Source organism: Leishmania donovani, chromosome 31 (assembly GCF_000227135.1).
Source record: "Leishmania donovani BPK282A1 complete genome, chromosome 31".
Lineage (NCBI taxonomy): Eukaryota > Euglenozoa > Kinetoplastea > Trypanosomatida > Trypanosomatidae > Leishmania > Leishmania donovani.
The window spans coordinates 688,543-707,856 of record NC_018258.1 but is presented as its reverse complement, the minus strand read 5'-3'; the positions used below and the strand labels follow the sequence as shown (position 1 = coordinate 707,856).

The 19,314-nt window shown below is 60.5% G+C and overlaps 3 protein-coding genes across 3 annotated transcripts; all 3 read left to right on the top strand.

Annotated features, from left to right (window-relative positions):
- Positions 1-1,528: 1,528 nt before the first annotated feature.
- On the top strand, positions 1,529-6,139 carry LDBPK_311520 (hypothetical protein, conserved; the record flags this gene model as incomplete). The annotated part of the gene is made up of 1 exon (XM_003863195.1): positions 1,529-6,139. The coding sequence occupies one exon, from the start codon at positions 1,529-1,531 to the stop codon at positions 6,137-6,139; it is 4,611 nt and encodes a 1,536-aa protein (XP_003863243.1).
- Positions 6,140-7,150: 1,011 nt separating this feature from the next.
- Positions 7,151-12,040, top strand: LDBPK_311510 (hypothetical protein, unknown function; the record flags this gene model as incomplete). Its single annotated transcript, XM_003863194.1, has 1 exon — positions 7,151-12,040. The coding sequence occupies one exon, from the start codon at positions 7,151-7,153 to the stop codon at positions 12,038-12,040; it is 4,890 nt and encodes a 1,629-aa protein (XP_003863242.1).
- A 2,976-nt stretch (positions 12,041-15,016) lies between these two features.
- Positions 15,017-18,136, top strand: LDBPK_311500 (hypothetical protein, unknown function; the record flags this gene model as incomplete). Its single annotated transcript, XM_003863193.1, has 1 exon — positions 15,017-18,136. The coding sequence occupies one exon, from the start codon at positions 15,017-15,019 to the stop codon at positions 18,134-18,136; it is 3,120 nt and encodes a 1,039-aa protein (XP_003863241.1).
- Between the last annotated feature and the right edge of the window lie 1,178 nt (positions 18,137-19,314).

Genomic DNA, 19,314 nt, shown 5'->3' with positions numbered 1-19,314 from the left:
GTTTTCGTTGATTTCCAGGGGCGCCCTGCACTGACCATACTCCACGGCCTACAATAGAAGGCCTCGTGCGTGGGGGCTTCTCATTTTTTTCCTTCTGAACACTCTCTTGTTCTGCATATCATCTCGCATGCCACACGAGCAGAGAAGAGTATGAAGGGGGAGTTATGGCCGGCGAAGGAGCACGTGCAAGCGCATACACCCAATACCTCAGCCGAAGCTGTTGGAAGAGGCTGCTTCGCAGCTTGGGTTGCTCATGATGATGTGTTCTCTTTTAGCTTTTTTTTTTCCGCTCCCATGTTACGTTGTTCATACCGCCTTTTCAATCCCTCTTTGTCTCTCCGCTTTTCTCTGTGTGACCTCCACATCTTCTTCCTTAGTTTCGTACTCTTGCGCCTCTGATGTGCGTTCTGTAGTCAAGGCGACCCATAGCCGCTGCTCTCTCTCCTTCTTCCGCTCCCCTCCCTCTTCTCCTCTTTTCTTTGTGTCCTCTCTGAATCTGACTCATTCTCTCTCTTTAACGCTGCCAGATTTTCCGTTGGGTCTCTCTGGCTCGGCATGAAACGCTTCCTCGTCACAGGGCTTCTGCTTGCTCACCGGACGACGCCACGGCTGGTGCTGTTTGCATGCGCGCCAAAAAAGCCGCACGCGATGCCAGCTTTTATTCTCTGTAACACAGACACCCAACAACACACCCCATTGTGCGAGGCACATTTCCTTTTTCGACGCCTCTGTGATGCGCCTCTGTCTTTTCCACTACCGCTGCGCACGGGCGCCTCGTTCTTTGCATATGTTCCGCGACTCTGTGCGTGTCTGCGGAACGAAAAATGAGTCGTCTTTATGTGTGCTCCTCTTAGTGTTCGTGTGCGAGTGTGTGGCGACGCTCTCGTCTATCTTGCTTCTCCGTGCCTTTGCCGCTCACCTTTCCACCTCGGGGTCGACCCTCGCTTTTCCCGGTGTTGTTGCTTCGGCGCCGTCCTCCGTCATTCATTGCACGCCTTCCTTCACCACACGCTCTCTCGCCTCTCTCTTCGCTTCGCTTCGGCGTTTTCGTCAGCAGCGAGTGCCCGAGTGAGCGGAGATGAGCGCGGCCCATCAACGAAGGCGGGCGAAAAGAAATTCAAAGAAGAACAGCAGCGCTATTTGCGCTGCGTGACGCACCACCTCTCCTCCCCTCTGGAACGGAGTTGAGGGAGCGGGAAGGGATGTCATCCTCTTCTCTTCCATCGCCGTGCTACTTGCCACTTCTCAGACGTAGTAGAGGAGAAGAGCGATAGGAACGGGGTGCAGCGGTGAGGCAGCTCGCCTGCATCGGCCTGCTTCACCGCTGGCTGGACGCTGCTGTTTTGGATGTCCTTTTGTTTCTCGTTTTGCTTGGCGCGCAGCGATACCCCCCTCCCTGGCGCCGATGTCAGTCCTTGCCGAAGGTGAAGGAGCGCGCCAACGATGCCACTATTGCAACCCTTTCCACCCCCTCTGGCCCATCTCCATACCTTTGCTGTTTTTTTTTTTTTGCTCCCCCCTCCCGAACATGCTGCTCGATGCGTTGGTCATGCGCATGCATGCGCGTGTGCGTGTATGCATACTGCACATTGCATCTCCCTCGCTCACGTGCGCCGCAACTCGCACCGCGCACGCTCTTTCCTTGCTTGGAGGCACGCGTGTGCGCGTCTGCCGCTGCGAGCGTCTGTGTGTGCGCGCTGCCACACCGCCTCTTTTCCTACCTCGCATTCTGCCGTGTACTGCGTTGCAGCTTTTCAATAACGCCATGTCTGCGCATGGTCCGAGCGTCGATGCCCCGCTTCCCATGGTGGCCGATATTGTGGAGCGTCATGTAGATTTCATCTCCAACACAGCGGCAGCTTCGTCTCCGGCGCTCGTTGGGCCCCTGCTGCGCCCCATTCAAGCAATCACAGGTCAGGCCTTCCCTGTGGTGAGGACGCGACACTCGTACGGCCGGCAGCGTGCAATCGCGGGCGAGGCAACCACTCATCTATCAGCGCTGCAGTCCTCTCCAGCATCGCTGCCTTCTGCTTCCGCCGCCGCACGTGTGACAGGCTTCAGCGCACATGTGCAGCCCCGAGATGCCATCACGGCGTCGGCAGACCCGTACGCGGCCGGTGGGGAGTTCTCGAGCATTCCTGGCACCCGTACGCGGATGCATGGAGGAGAGACAGAGCTTGCGCTTGCCGCCGGTGGCTCTGCTCAGCAGCGCTTGCCGGCACACCAGTGGTCTCTCTTGGAGTTTGAGCAGCTCCAATCTGGTTACTACGTGAGGCCTGTGGACGTCTCCTACTCAAAGACCGGTGACACTGGGAAGGAGGAGGCGGCCACCACTTGCCCCACCTCACTTGGGCCATCGCACTCGTCTTGTGTACGCGGCGAGGCGTTCTTCTCGTTGCTGTTTCAGTGCCTTCGCAGCACAGTGCGCAAGCATCAGCAGCTAGCGCTCGAGGTTCTACTGGCACATCTGCACGGTTTGGAAATGAGGACCACGGCGTCAAAGTCGGCAAGAAGGACGGAGGCGGTGGCGTTGCGAGACCGCTGCCTGCACGGCCCCAACTGCGCCCCGTTTGTCTTTTTCCTTCTTGAGATTCTCGTCTCGGCGGGGCACCCGGCGATGATTGAGCTGGCCGCGACTTGCTTGCTGCTGCTGTTCCGCGGGATGACTCGCGGCGAGCCGGCCGGCTCAACAGGCAGCACAGAAGCCCCTGCATCTGTAGAGGACGCGCTCGGGGGATGCAGCACTGTTTTGCATTTCGCGGAGGCCGTCGCTGAGCTTGGCAGCCCGGCAGGGGGCGCTCCGGAGGAGGACACGGAGGAGGGTCGCAGCGATGGCAGAAGCGTCGATGTCGAAGGCAGCGGCGCTGAGAAACCGGCAGATGACCCTGATCTCCCGTTTAGCGAGGTATCGGAGCTGCTGCGCGGGCCAGATGCCCGGCTGGGACTGGAGCAATTAGGCTTTACGAACAAGGTGCTAGGGGCAATGCACCCGCTGCTGCGGAATTCCTCACCGGCTTCGATGGTGCCGAGGGGCGACGGAGAGGAAACGGGTCGTGAGGGCGTCGAGAGCGAGGCACACCGAGGATGCGTCGAACCGACCGCAACATCGTCGACTTCTCCCTTCTCTTCTCTCGCCTCGATTCATGCGGAGGTGCTCTTTCTGGAGCTGCTGCTCTGCGGAGGCGTCGGGGTGGGCCTGCGTGCGGCGTGTCGGCGCGTCACCGAGGACCCTGCCTTCCTGACCTGGGCTGAGACACAGCTGTCGGCGGTGGTGATGGGCCACCGCCGACTCGAGGACATTGCGGAGCTGCTGTGCGTGCTGCAGCACCTCTCGCACGTTCCAAGTGCACTGAACAGCTTTCTTTGCGGCTCTTCTGTGGTGAACCCTAACTTAACCGGCACCCTTGACTGCGGAAGCGTGGCTGCTGCGGCGGCGCATCAACATGCACAGCACCGATTCTATGAGACGTGGCTTCTTTTCTTTACTCTTGTCTGCTCCACAAGAGCGGCTGAGGTATACACGGTGCGCCACGCATCCGCCATTCTGTGGTCGATGCTCATCCTTCGCGCATGTGCGCGTCTGGGGTACAGGAGAAGTGGCACCAACAACAATGGCGAGACGGGCGAGGACGACGCAGGGCACTCGAAGCTCGTGGCCAGGCACAGCGGTTACGGCATGGTGCAGGATGTCAGCGACACGCTGCTAGCTGAGGGGATGCATGTCGGCGGCGGCGTTGTGATGGAGATGTGGTTCCTCCAGTACGCGAGTGAAGACGGCACTGCAAGCGCTGCTGGCGACGCAATTGGCAGTTTGGACCACTACTTCCTCGACGCTGCGCGGACGGCCCTGCATCTGTGTCGGTCTCCGGGGAGCAGTCGGCCACGTGTGACCCCGACCGATGCCTCCAGCGGTGACAGCCACGACGCTGTGTCCTTGGAGGCGACTGTGGCACAACGCGTGTTGGCAGAGATTCGATGGACCGCCAGCGCACACTTCCTCTCCACTTACATTGCGCGAACGCGCCACCGCTCGCCGGCGGTGTGCCATACGCTGTGCAGCACTGAGGGCGAGACGCACGAGGCGGTGCAGCTCCTCTTGCGTTCAGTGGTGATGGACGCCGGTCGACTGACCAGGGCCTTTGCGCGCTTCACGTCTCCGCTGCTGTCTACGCCGTGTTCGGGCAGTGCCGATGGGCTCCGCAAGGCCGATGCCGACGGAGAGCACCCCCACACCACCCGTGGCGACCCCGCAGCCATCCCTGTCGGCGCCCCAACGCACCACCTAAAGACCATCTCCGCACAGGTCAGTGCTGTGTCTGCTATCCGCGCAGTGGAGCGTTGCTGGTGGAGGGAGCCGTCAGGAAACACCGAGTCCAATGATCGCGCCGTGGAGGCGGACTCCGCCGCTCGCGATCGGGCGCTGCTGTTTCTCTGCTTGGAGGCTGCATCGCTCTACGCCAACACCCGCCTTGCCGCTGCTCTGGCGGAAGTATACCCCACCATCGCCGTCGACACGGCTCTCGGCTACGCGGGACTACTCGCACACGCGTTCGAGGAGGCGTTCCTCCGTATGCGCGACGGCACCGCTGTGCGACTCCAGGTCGATGAGCTGTGCACCATGGCAGAGGCTGTTCAGCTGTTGCAGCATCTCGGCAACAGCGGCTCTAGCGTTGAGGCGGCCGTACCGCGCTCGACCTTGCCTACCGCAGGCGCGCTCCACAGCAACTCGCCGGCCGCACGCGATGCTCGTGAGGCGCGTATCGCCGCTTTCTTCCTTGTCCACAGCATTGCTCTGTCGAAGCGCTGTCTCGACGCGGTGCCCTTATCGCTGCCGCTTCTCCTGCTGCGTCCTCAAGTGGAAGCAAAGACGAGGCCGGAGAGGGCGGATGCTGCCGCCCTGGTACCCGCCGCTACGAGCACCGCTGAGCTCGTAGCTCTCATGAACTCTCTGCAGTCGGGGATCGAGCTCACGCCCGTCTCTGTCATGCCGGCCACCGGCGACGACGCCGCCGACATATCCGCCTCGCTATCCTCAGCGGCGGCGGTGTCTGTTAGCGGCGCGCCTCGCTGCTGGGTTCTCTATCCGCTCTTCGACGCCTCTTTTACAGCCAAAGACGTGTGGGCCAGCTGGCTGCGCCGTCTTTTGGGCCTGCACCAACGCGTGAAGGACGTGCTTGGCTGGGATGGAGTGCTTAGTCACGTGCTGCTGTGGACTCTGGCGCATCGTCGAGAGTTGTGGGGCACCACTGGTGGTACCACCTGCGATGGTGCAGAGGCCAGTGTGCGTGCATCAGCCCTCTCCCCCTCTTCGGCAGCCGCGCTGTGCGAACTGATGGTGGATTTGTGCGCCATTCTGCATGCGCTGTCAGCTCGTTCCTGCGACCTGCGCTGCTCTGCCGACTCCCGCACGGCAGTCTCCGCAGCTGCTGCGTCACGCACGCTGGAGGTCTCGCTGGCGGCGTACAGCGACGTACCCGCTGAGGAGGGCATGCCGCTGCTCCTCCACGCGCTTTTGGCGTACGTGGCGGCGCACTCTTCTGCCCGCGCGGCGTTGGCAGCACTGCAGGTGCTGCTCTGCAGCCCGGTTCTGCCACCCTCCTCCACAATCGCTGCAGGCGTCGAGGCGCGTGGCGAGCCTGGCGACGAGCAGCAGTCTTCCTGCTCTCCAGCGCAGTCAAGGCCTGGCTCACACGACACATCTGCCACCGCGCAGGTGTGCGCCTGGCTGCAGTCCTGGTCAGCAGCGCAGGGGCGGCGGATGCAATCTGCCCGGAGCATGTGCTGGAGTTTGGACGATGTCGTCGCACTTGTGCAGCTCGTGGGGCCCCACTTTCGCAACGATGACTTCAGCGGCCGCAGCTGCGCATACGAAGGGGGTGCGACTGATGGACATGGGACCGTGGACGCTGCTGCAGCAGAGGTGATGCTGACTCCCACGGATGCTGATGCGAGGCTCGCTGTGAGGGATCCCATGTGGTGTGCGCGCTGCCTTACTGAGGGCCTCCTGCAGTACTACGTGCAGCAGCGCATCGCCACCAGCGGAAGCCTCTCTACGATGGAGAAGATGGTGCTTCGATCGACGCTGCGGGATCTGGACTGGTACCCTACCATGCTTTGGCCACAGGTGGAGGGCGGCTAACGACCAAAAGACGCACAGAGACGGCGCGTGCCTCTACGTGTGTGGGGGTGCTTGCTTTCCACGCAGCGCTTCTGGTGTCCGGCGTGCGCACACGCGGAAAGAGTGATATTCGCAGTTAAACTGAAAAAAAGTTAAGCAAGCAAACGGTGAGGCACTGCCGCTAACCTCACGCGTAATGACTTCGCAAAAAAAAAAACGAAAGGAAAACACACACACACACACACACACACAGAGCACGCATCTCGCAGTCCGTGGTGCTTCTCTCTGGTCTGGTTGGAGAACTCTCTTAGCGTCTCTTTCTCAATCACGCGTTTACCTTTTCTCCCCGTCTCCTTTCATATCCGCGTGCGTTTGTGCATACTGCTGCTGCTGCTCTGGCCGGCGCTGCACAACCCCCTCCCCCTGGTGACACGACGCAGTAGAAGGAAAGCATCACGGCGAGGCACAGCAGGACGGGGCACCGAAGCGCTCCTGTGGGCTTTTTTCTCTCTCGCTCTCTTTAACGCATCGCTACGCGTGCACGAGAATACGAAAAAAAAGCAAGCAAGCGGGCGGGACGGCGCTGAACAGCGAACGGTTTATAGAGTGTGGCTGGCGCGCTGACTGTATTTCGCTACAGCAACTGGTGCCGCTTCTTTTGGCTGCACATAAAATCCACACGATTTCGAAGAAATCGGCGATGACATCGTGATCGGCTGCGGCTGATTCTTCGTGTGTCTGTGTGTGTGTCTTCCGATTGCTACCTACATCCACCCCACCTCTTTCCCGTATTCATGCTAGCATGTCTCTGCAGAGGCGCTCTCTACTGGCCCTCTCTCTTTATGCGCGTGTGTTCTTTAACTCCCCATATACACGTATCACCACGCCTTTCTTGCGTCGTTGTGCCCCCCCCCCCCCACCACCACCAGCACTGTAGCCGGAGCAGCAGCAGAAGCGGCAACGCTAGTGTGCCACGTGTGGATCTGCACTGCCAACGGCATTGCAGGCGCGTATTTTGTGGCATCAGTAGCAATGCAGCAACGACCGCAGCAGTACCAAGAAGAACAGCACGTGCAACTCTCACTGAACTCACTGGGTGCACTCACCTCATACTGGCCGTCACGAGCACCGCTGGGGTTTGCCGCGGCTCATCCACGCTGCCGCATCGCAGCGGAGGCGCGCCTTCTTGGAACGTACATCCACGATGATGCTGAGAGCGAGTACGAGGCCGCATGGACCGACTGGGCACGCCAGGTGCCGTTTGGGGACTGGTGGGTGTCCGACTTGGCGGAGCGCATGATGCCATCGAAGCGGCGGTTTGCCAGCGAAGTGCCGTTCACGGACGCTGCGGCGGATATCGTGGACGATGCTCGTTGGTATTCCGATCACGCACCGAACACTCTCGCCGTCGCTGCGAACGCTACGTCAAGAGGAGGAGAGCGCCGTTGCGCTGCTCGGCCTCATCCACCGGGCACTGCCAGCGCATCGCCGTCGCGGTATATGCTGCCGCAGCGCCGTGCTTGCACTTACTTCGAGCACAAACAGCAGCGCGGGGTGACCGCTGCCGCTGCCATCGCCACAGGGGCCGTGCACTCTGGCCTCGACAGCGAAGATTCTCTGCGCGACGTTTCCTCTCTGCCTGAATACCCCTACGCAGGCACCAACGTCCGCTGTGCGGCCATGAGGGCTGGCTACCTGGGCGGCGTCCTGGTGGGCCACCTCGTCTCCTTCTTGGTTCGATCCACCGCGGCCGATGCCGGGCAGTATATCTCCAACCCCTCTTCGACTGTGTCCTTATTGAGTACTGGCCTTGCGGCGCAGGAGCATGCGCAGCTGCAGTGGCGGCGCGTGCTCCACTGGGAGGTAGGGGTGGAGCGGGAGGAGGAGCGGCGGCGCAAGCACGCGGCCGCCCCGATTTGCAGCAACGCGTGCGAGGACGCGGCGCCAAGCTCTCAGAAAGGCGATTATCCTGGAGGCAGTTGGATGTACTCGCACTGGTGGCTAAGCCGTCCTCTGGTCTTGGGTCGAGCTTGCGTGCCCTCTTCCCCACCGCCATGCTCTCGTTTTGCCCACGAAGACATCCGTAACCACGTCGAAGACGATGGTATTCACCAAGTTTCGTATGATCCGACGTGTGCGGCGGCAGCAGCTCCACCGTCGACGTCCCTCTACGCATATGGTGACCATCCCGCTTCCCTTCCCTTGCGCATGACGGAGGGGTGCAATGCTTGTGCCTCATACTCGACTCGAGGGCGGAAGACAACAGTGACCACTGCTCAGCTCCCAGGAGAAATTACTAGACGAATGGATATGCTAGTGCCGTCTCCCGCTCGGTGTGGGCAGCAGCCCCGCCGGTGCTGTTCCTCGTTCTTGTCAGCCGTGCATCTTTACGAGTGCCAAGCACCACCGGCGCTGCCGTCGCCGTCGTTATCCGCGACATCTGACAACCCGGCGCATTGGTGGAGTGCGTTTTTGCGCTGTCCATGTTGCGCCCATCTACGAATACTGGACGTCAACTTCGAGGGTGCTCGGGCAAGAAAACTGGAGGGCTGGGCAATGGTGGCTGCGCCTGTGGGCTCAGCGGGGCAAGCGGCCGGGAGGGTTTCGCCTCCGTCCGCGTCGCCGCGGCTGAAACCGCTCGATTTGCAAGCCAGCAACGATGGCAGTGCACCATCGGACGCACCCTCACGACGGTTTCTGTTGGAGAGACGCCAACTGCAGCGGCAGACCATAACCAGTGGGACAGACTGTGCTTCCTCTGCACGTCCTCACCTCCGGGCGCCGGTTTTGCGATACGTCACAGAGGTGCACCTCACTTCGTCCGCGACGCTGCAAGACGTCGGGTTCCTCGGTGAGCTGCCCGTGCTCCGTCTCGCGGATGTCAGCTTCAACACGAGTCTCACCGACGCCGGCGTGCACGGCCTGTGCCGGAGCACGTCGCTGCGTGTGATTGATGTGAGTTACTGCCCTCAAGTAGATGCAGCCGCTGCAGAGCTGGTTCGCTGCCTTGTGGAGTTGGAAGAGCTCTACCTCTCTGGAACGGGACTAACGGATGCCACCCTGCGGACCGTGGCGGCTCATCTACGCTCTAGCGGTGGCACCCCGCATGACGCATTGCTTGTCACCGAAACTGGCGCGCCGGCATCAGGACAAACACCTCATTCGCCGAGGCCCGGCGGCGTGCGGCGGCTGCGTGTCCTGCACGCGTGTGCGTGTCGTCGGGTGCGCAATCCATACAATGCCCTCGCCCCCATTGCTGTGATGCAGCGGAATGAAAGGAGGCAGTGGCGCGGCGGTGGCGTGGCTCACGGACAGAGCTGTTGGGCAGGGCTGCAGGAACTGCGTCTCGCTGCCGTGGACATGGGTGAGCTTCACCACGAGTCAGATCGAAGCCGAAGCGGCAGCAGCGACGCCAGCGGAACACAGAGCGAAGATATAGGCAGTGAGGTCGGCGCTGCCACTGAGCGCGTGGCAGATGCAGCGGATGAAGGCGCAGGACTACTGTCGAGTCTACTCGAAAGAGGGCAGGGGGCGGCACTACCTCAAACTCCTGGCAGGTCGCTACCCGTTGTGTCGTCATCTTCCCTTCCATCGAGAGGCACCGCAGCACCAGTCGAGAAGGCGGGTGCGGCAGCAAAGGTGACGGCTACGACTGACGTGCCTCGCGCACTAACCACGCCACCGTCTCTCCTCTGGCAGCGTCTTACGACGCTTGTCTTCACAGACACCAAGTTCAGATGCGCCCTCGGAGACGTTGGCCGGCTGCCTTTTCTGCAGTGCCTTTCGCTGTTGCGTTGCTCAGTTGAGGAGGGTGCGCGGCTCGGTGCTGGTGAAGGGGCTCATCGACCTTGGCTCAGCGGGCTTGAGCAGAGCGCACTCCTCCACACGGTGCACCTTGACGGATGCAGCGCGAGCGCCATTCGAGATGCCGGTAGTCTGCAGATTCTTGCTCGACTGCCGTCTCTGCAGAACGTCTCTCTCTCCCACACGGATATCCGAGACGCCGACCTCGACGTGTTCGTGGCGGCTTTGTGCGAGAGCGGTGCCACGGCACCACAGCACCAGTTTCACCGCCTTTGCCTCCGCTCCTGCGGTCGCATCACGAACGTTGGCGCCGTGGCCCTCTTGTCCTCCGTGCGTTTCCTCGACCTTAGCGACACGGCGGTGCGGCAGGAGGTACTGGATGCGCTGGGGAACTCATCTGCGGCGCAACACCCCGGTGGCTTGCATGCCCTGCAGGCGCTGAACTGCTCCGCTTGCTCTCTTATTCTTGACCTGAGCCCTGTGGCTCACCTGCGACACCTGCGCTGGCTTAACGTGAGCCACACGCCCCTGTCCACAGCCGCGGTGGCGGCGCTGCGCTTCTGCGCCGCACTGACACACCTGACGCTGAAGAACTGTGCTGGAGTACATCACGTGCGTGATGTCATGGCGATCGCCACGCTGGAGGTGCTCAATGTTCAAGGGTCGGGACTGTACGACGGTGACGACGAGGATGAGGAAGAAGGCGAGGAGGCCATCCCAGGGGCAGAGCGAGCTACGGAGCACAGTTGGCGCCGCAGCTTCATGCCTGGAACACCACCATACAACTTCAGTAATCCTCTCGCGCACCGTGATGACAGTCATGCGCTGGAGGAGGGCATCAGGAGCCGTTCCGCCGTCGCTGACGTCTTCCCGGGCGACGATGAAGCGCTTTTCACCTCTTCTCTGCACACGCTGCTGCTGTCTCACACGCGCGTGCGACGCATCCGTCGTCTCGGCCTGCTGCCGTCGCTGATGTGCCTTGACCTGAACAACACAGCCGTAACGGACGCCGAGCTTGTGAAGTTCGTGTGCACTGGCGTGATGGCGGCCGACAAGAGAGCGTCAGATGCAAGGTCGCCACATGCACGAAATCCACCTGTGGTAGTTCACTCCCTTCGCGCGCGGCGTCTCGACGAGTGCGCTGGCCGAGGGTGTCGCGGGCCACCTCTGCGACTTCTCTCGCTACAGTTCTGCCGTCGCATCTTCTCTGTCGGCGTGCTGGGGCTGTGCCCGCACCTGACAAAACTTGACGTGTCCTCGAGCAACGTCACCAGCCAAGGGCTTATTGGCTTGCACCGCAGCACGAGCCTCGTGCAGATGCGTCTGCTTTCCTGCAAAGGTGTGCATGATATGCGCGCGCTGCATGCCATTCCGAGCTTGGCGGAGGTGGACGGCAGCGGATGCAATGTGCATAGTGGCCGCATCACAGGCGCCGGCGTGCGTGGTGGCAGTGGAACCCATGTTGCTGCCGGTGCCGTTGCTGATGGAGGGAGGAGAGGAGCTGAGGCCAAGGAGAGCGGAGGGCGCCTGTCGCCGCTACCCCTGTTTGCCCACGGTGGAAACGTAACACATATGGCGGCTCCTCTTTTGCGCTCGGACCTGCTCCAGGAGAGCGGCTCAGCTGCCGAAGACATCGCTGCAGTGCGGCGTGCGACAGAGGGGACTTCGTTTCTCACGATCGCGCTTTTACAGGCCAGCACGTCCCTTTCTTCTCCTCTTGGGCTTACACGTGGTTGCCAGAAGCTCGTGCTGGATGGCTGTGTGAACATCTGCAGCTTTTTAGAGCTCAGCATGCTCTCCTCCTTGCTGGAGCTTTCCCTCTGCAACTGCCACGGCATTACAGCTGCGAGTGTCGCCGAGCTGATCTCACTGTCGCAGTGGTGCTCAAGGGCATCTGGCACAGACTCAGCTCAATCCGTCGTGGTATCGTCTGTGCTGCCACTGTCTGCACCGTTTCCTTCGTTGCGCACTCTGCGCCTCTCGTCGTGTCGGAATCTCACCGGGTCCTTGGCGGGGCTGGAGCTGCTGCCGCAACTGCGCTGCGTGCATGCCGACCGATGCGGGATTACGAGTGTGTATGATGTCATACCGGCCCTTCAGAGTCGCGTCGTGCTTTAGTGGCGCCGGATACGACTTGAGCGAAAGGAGAGAGAGAGAGCATGTGGCTCTGTGCTAAACGTCTACCCACAAGCACGCAAGCATACATTCTTCTCCGTCTTTGCCCCTCCGTGGTGTGGCGCTGATCAGCATTCACCACCTCTGTAGCTCCCTCTATCCCCTCTTCTTGTGTCTCGCGAAGGTGCACCACTCCCGTCTCCCTCTTCCGATGTTGTCAGGCTGGGGCTCCTGCTCTCCAGCACCGCGAGTGACGTTGCCGGAGTTTCCCCTTCGCTGCCTCTTTCGCGGATTGCACTTCTATGCTTGTGTCTCTTAACGATTGCTCTTCTGGGCAAGGTGGTGTGCGCGTGGCTGCGTATGTGCCTGCGTGAAGGAGTGCATGTGAGCCACAGCGCTTGCTGACATCGCACTCTCTGTTGGCTGCTCGTCTGCTTCTCCACCCCTTACCCAACTAGCACCGCCTACATCCTCTCCCTCCACTGCCCTCATTTGTTTTCCATCCCCCCCCCCCCAAGCGGAGAGGAGGGGCTAATGTTGTTGCATAGATGCACCTCACTCTGCGCACAGATGCGGATATCACCAGAAACGTGCCCGCTCGTCCTGTGTACAATCTTTCGAGGCTGAGGAGTGTGCATAGGCGTCTGCCGACGCCAAGCTAACGAAAAGTAAACCTCAAAGCGGCCCCGGCGGCGTTTCTACTCGGGGCTCATTTTTGCGCTGCTCTGTTTTCCTGTGTGTGTGTGTGGAGGGAGGGAGGGGGCTGAGACTGCGACGGCCACGTTGTCGGCCTCCCTCCATTTTGTCATGCTGTCTTCCCCACCCGCGTGCGCGCTGAGGGTGACAGCCAGAAGCCGTTCCTCCTTCTTTTTCTTGCTGACCTCTCTCAGGGTTTGTGGTGGGGTCCGCTCACCGGGCGCCTCTCGCCGTGCGCGCTACTCTTACCCCGAGGTGCCGATGCTGTGCCGCTTTTTCTCTTTCTCTCACCGCTTGCACGCTCTCTAGGTGCCCCGCGCGCTGATTCCTACATACCATTCGATGCGGACACTGCCTGTGTCGTGCGCGCTCTCCAACCCCTCCCCCCATACGTATCTTTGACCATGCGCGTGCGTGCTGCTCACGTGTGCATGAAGCTGCACGCACACGCACACGCACGCCTCTCCCTATACGTTTTCCACCTCATCTCCATCAAGTGACGCACCCAAATGAATGCTTGCATCGCCCGCCTCGTTTCCTATTCTCCCGTTGAACTGTGTCCGTCGTCGTCGCATCGCCTTTGCCTCCGCTCGCTCTTCTCGCTTCGCCTGTCAGCTTCTCATTGTGCTCAGGCCTTTCACACACACGCACACACGAAATCGTTTCTTCTTCAGTCATTCCCTTCAAAACGTTGTGCGTGTGTGTGTGTCTCCACCTGCTCTTGGCTAGCCTTGTCCGACCGCGACTCAGGAGCGACAGTAACAATAACAACGCCAGAATACACGAGCATCGGCCACCTCCGTCCACTTCCTCCTCCTCTTTATTCCCTCGACATGCGCACTCGGACGCGATTCCTTTGTTTTTGATTCTATGTAGTTTATGCATGCATGCTTCGGCTCAGGTCGTTCGTCAAGTGCATCTCTCCCTTTCTATAGGTGTCCGTATTTCTCCTGTCTCTCTCTCTCTCTCTCCCTCTGTGCGCGCTGGGAGTTGTGGCAGTGTTGGCCCCCACACATCGAGAGTGGGCCCAGTACGTGCTATCGCTCCGTCCTACACCCAACGTAGCGGGCCGCGAGACAGGCGCAGGGCACGTCCAAGCAACACCGGAGGCGTTACACAGCAGCAGCATTGAAGATCGAACGTCAAGGAGACGCTGGCGCACTTGGCAGGCACTATCCCGTAACCCCCATCCGCACCACCATATTCGCAGATGCGCCACAACAACAGAAAAGAGACGCAGTACCGCCGTTTTTTTTTGTTCTTAGCGCTCTTTCCTGGATGTTGCGAGAGTGGAATTCCCGTAAGACCTCGCTGCAGTGAGAACCAAACCTCCTAAATACAATGCGCGCACATGTATGCGTGCCGGTCATGTGGGGCGACTTCAATTCGACGCAGCCAGATGTTCACGCTCTTTCTCTCCCGAACGCAAAACATCTTCTCCCCTCCTTCACGTGGGAGGTGTGAGAGAAGGAGCAGATGAACGCCACTTCAACTGCTTCGCTATTCGGTACCTCCTCGCTCTCGGTGATGAGAGGTGCAGACTGACATATGGGCATGCAGGCGCACACGTACGCATGCGCACTACCGCCGAGCGGGCCGCTACTAGTGTATTTGACGCTGTCTCTCTGTGGGTTCAGTGCACTGCGCGCTTCCTCACTGCTCGCCTTTCCACGCCTCTTTTTTTGTCTTCTGACTCTCTGCTCCCACACCGGCGCACTTTTTATGTGCTCTCTGTGCGTGCGTGTGTGTGTGTGTGCCTGTGTGCACGAATCGCTCCCCAAGCCGCGCAGCAGCAACGCGCATTTCGCTTGTCGTTTCTTCATCTTTCCGCCGAGAAAGAAAAATATCTTCCCAAGAGAAAGACGGCATATGGACTTGGTGCGGGCATTATTGCTTCGACGACAGTGTCTCCGTGAGACCCAAACCCCCTCCCTCCCCCTCTGAATTCGTTCCCCGCCATCCATACGACTCCTATCCAAATTCATTTCTTTTCGATCTTCACAGACGCGTAACGTAACTCTCTGTTTTCCTTTTTGTTTTCCCATAGCTGTGCACCGAAAGGCACATCTGCACAGCGACGCACAGCGCTCTGCTCGCCGGCTTAGGGATCGCGCCAGTCGGAGGCCTCTTCCGAGTGCCCCCCTGCCGCGCTCGTTGCGTTGGGGGGGGGGATATTGGTTTTCCTCTGCAGCTCTTTGCCGTCTTGTCATTTCCTTTGTGGACGAGCATTGCCCCCTCCCCCCCACTCCCCCTCCCCGGAAGACCCGCCCTCTTCGTCGCGGAATGTTAGGCGGGCCAACTCGCCGTCTTCATGTGCTGTGGGGTCAGACCCTCGCCAGCTATGTACCGCCACACAGCCCCTCCGGCCTTGTGCGTGGCCATCTGCTCCGCCGCTACCCCGTCTCCGGCGTTGTCACCGCTTCATCGCCGGCGCGAAGGAGCGACGCAGAGGTCGAGGCACACGTGACGGCTGCGCAGTGGCTGCCCGCACGTACCCCTGCCGAGGTGGTGCTCAACGCCAATGAGTTTTCGACGTTTCATGCCGTTCCTACGGCGAGTCCGGAGGACGTGCGGTTGTGCACGCGTTACCTCCTAGCCACTTCCAACACCTCCGCAGCTTCCGTTGGGATGGAAAACCCAAAGTTGCAGGAAAGAAACCTGCCCACCGTCACATTCATGAGCGATTTGCGGGACACCGCGAACAGCTCCTATGAGGCACCCTCTGGCAGAGTAGACACCGCCTCTCTCCCCTTCCCCTCCATCATCACCAATCTGAATGCTCTTCGCCACGTTCTCGGCGAGCATCGGTGCCTTCTCGCTGGGTCTGAGGCTCTGCAGACGGGTGTTCCCATCTCGTGCATCTTGGCGGAGCACGAGGAGGCGCAGATGTATCTGACATGGAGCCTTGGCTCGCACCAATCGGGCTCATGGGCTCAAGGGATGCTGCCCAAGCCATCTAATCTCGCGTGTGATGATGATCACGATGGCAGCGCTGGTGTTGCAGCTGGATCGAGGGAGGCGGCGGCGCCGTTGACTGTCGGATGCGTGTTCGCGATGGAGGAGGCATCGGGAGGTGCTGAAAGCACCGCCACGCCCCATCAACACCTCGACCCGAGGGAGAGGGCGAGACGGGAGCGCCTGGCACGACTGCGCCGGCGCTTTCAAAGCGAGGTGGCACACCTTCACGGCCATGGGCAGCGGGGCGCTTTTGTGGAGGCCTTTCGGGGACCGATGCCCATCAGCGCGGAAGGCGCACAAGGCAAGACGTGCCTGCCTATGGCGGAGCCCCGCGTTCCTTTGCTGACGGTGGCGACGTCAGCAGGTAGCGGCCTCGCCGCTGCCATAAAGGCGGCAGCTGTAGCATGGGCGTGTTGCGCTTGTGAGGTCGGGGGCAGTAGCGCCAGCTCGTTGCGTTGCTGCGTGTATGCGATGGACATCTTGTGGCGCCCGGCACCCGCGACGGCACTTGTCGCTACATGGTGGGCCGCACTTCTGCATCAGCACCAATCCTCAAGCAGCACTGACAACTCTGCTGAAAACTCGCATTCATCGCCTTCCGATGCGGCGGCTCAACACAGCTTGGAAAGGCACCCGCCCACTTTCACAGGCCCGGCTAGTGAGCGGAGCGAGGGGCACCATAACGCTTCAGTGAGGCAGGTCGAAGAAAGTAGTGCTGTCATTGCGTCCTCGCTTTCGCCATGCACGCACAATTTCCATGTCCTGATCACCGGTGGCGACACGGCCGATCATTTTCTCCTGCCTTTGATGGCTGGTGTGGATGACAGCATTATTAGGACACACACTAAGAATGCCCATCCGAACGAGCGCATCGACGTCACTGCACAGAACGGCGATCGTAGCGGCGGTAACTTAGCAAGACAACGTGGTGGCGATGCGGCTTGTGCGTCTTCTTCAGCACCGTCGGTACATCGCCGAAGAACTGAAACGCTTGCCATGGTGCTGTGCTATGGCTGTCCCGCGGCTCAAGTAGCACATCTGCACGCGATTCGCCATTCGTATCTCGTCCAGCAAGACATGCCCGATACCTCGGCAACTGCCGAGTCTCGAGGTGCGCTCATCGGACAGGGTGATGCGAACGTGACCTCTGATGGAGAAAGTACCGCAGCGACCTCTGGCCAGAGCGACAGTTTGCCGTCGATGAGGCAGGTCGATTGTGCCACCACTGGGGTTGTGGAGCTGTGCACCGAGACTCCGGCGGTTTCCATGGTTACAGTATTGCCTCACGTGGCGAGCGCTGCTACATCCTCTTCAGTGGGGGCTTCAAGTCCGTTATCGCTCTCATATCATCTACGTGGCTCAGGCCCTTCCTTGTCGCCCCCCTCTGGGGCACAGCCGGTGCTGTCGAATGCCACAGCAGCAGCACAACCGATGACTCTCAAAGAGGTGGCAGCGTGTGTCTTCGAATCCAGCTTACTGGAGCGGCCGCTCCGTCACGCAGACCTTCGCCCCCGTCCCCGGGGGGCGTGTGCTGGCGCTTCGCGGGAGTCACCACGCGAGCCGCACGCGGTGGTTGCGCCAGCAGCGCTGCAGGGGGGCGCGTCTTTGCAGCAGGGGTGGTGCTCTCTCTGCTTTGCACCGCAAACGTATGCCCCAGCGCTCTTGAGCACACTGGCGGAGAGCCACTTTGGACAGCCGCTACGCTCCGGTCACAGCTTCGACGCGTTGTGCCGAAGAGGGCCGGCTCCGTCGCCGACGCATGTGCATATGGCACAAGAGGTGCTGCGATGCGCCACCAGAGGTGGGTGTGGGCACAGACGAAGCCCAGAAGGCGGACATCACATGCGCAAACACGCGGACGCGGGCTCGTCTCCTTCACGGGCACCCGCATCCACAGCGTTCACGCTGCCGCGAACGTGTGCGAACGAAGGGACTCTGAAGTGCGGTGTGCTGCGTGAAGTGCAATGGAAGCACGTGTGTGGCGGCTTCCCACTTCCTCTGACCGCCGTAAGGGGCCGCAGCTCCCCGTACTTTGTTCCATGCCTGCTGTTTACCGACCTGGCCGAGGTGGCGTCGACGATCTTCACGAAGGGGCATGAAGGGCGACTGCACCACGCAGGTATCGACACAATGGAACCCAGTTGGCCTGCTGCATTGGCCTACCCGGATGGGCATGATGGTTTGCCACGAGAGGCACTCGGCGCAGGACTTGGCGCCTCGCCGCAAGCGACTCTACAATACTCTGCGAGTGAAAAGTCCAGGCAGACACAGGCACAGGTGGCATGCGCCGTAGCGGCAGTGGAGGACAGCGTCTTCGAGCTGGGACGCACGCATGATACGGAGATGCTGGGCTACCGCGGCGTGGTCGCTGGCAACTATCTATTTATATGCTGCTACCCGGATGCCTGGCAAGACGCGGTGAAAGATGCGTTGATGCGGAGGTAGTGCTGCGTTTTTTTTCTTTGCATCTGCTTTCCTGACCGCGTGAGGATGAGGTAAGCTGAGCGCTAGTGGACGTTGCTGTTGCCTCGTCACGCCTTAAGCGCTCGGATCGCAGCGACTGTGCTACAAACCCTTCTCTTGTTGTTTTGATGCTCCGGCGAGTCCTCTGCTCTGTTACTTGGCCAGCTACGGTGGTGCATCATGTTCGCGCTGGCCATTTGCTATTGCGCGTATGCGGCCTACCCGGCACCCGCTCTATCTCTCTTAGCAACAACGGAAGCAAAGAGAAGTGCCTAAGGTTGTAGAAACGCAACGGAAGGAAAAGAGGGGGTGGGGAGAAGAAAGCGACACCTCTCTACTCAGTGAGCACCCCGTTGCCTCTTTCTCGCCCCCCCCTCCTCCCTCTATGCCATTGAAGTAGGAGAGTGTTGTCGTTCTCACTGCCCTTGCTCTTATCCCATCACCGCCCCGACTACCGCCACCACCGGTTATCAGCGCGCTCTCGTCCTAAGCCCTTCCTAACCTTCCTCCCACTTCCGCGGTCCGCCACCCCTCATTCTGCCTTCCTCTCACGCGTTAGGCTCGAACCCCCAACGAAAAAAAAAGAACCAATAGTGAGGGATGCCCATCTCCTTTTTTCAGCCCCACTCTGCTGTTCGCGCGCCTTTATTCGCTTAGTCGATTTTATTGCTGCTCTTGTCCATCACGCTCTCCCACATCGATCTCAGTGTGGCGTGCCGTGCGCTTTCCTCTGAGCATCTTCCACGCCGATCCCATCCTCTCTCTTCCCCTCTCTCACGCTTGAGGAATACCAAAACGCGCGCCCTCCTTCTCCTTTAGCTGCATCTCGTTTCCGCCCCCGCCGCCGCCGTGGTGCCGACGCCCAGACAAGGACTGCAGCCACTGTACCCGTCGTGCCGCGTTTTCGCCGTTGAAAAGGCGTGCCGTTCGGGGAGCGCCTTGTGCAAGAACGCCAGCTCTGTCTTCTGCACCGGCAACGCTGTCCCCGCAAAGGGTGTGGCTGTCGCCGCAGGAGGCGACGCTGGTGGTGCTTGTAGCGTCGAGCACCGATAAAGGCGCTTCGCTCTTTTTCCCTCCTTTTCCCTCTTCCTGTGCTTGATGATGCCCGTGCTGCTGCGCCGGGGCGTTATGCAGCGCCCGGGAGCCGCTCTCCTCGTTGT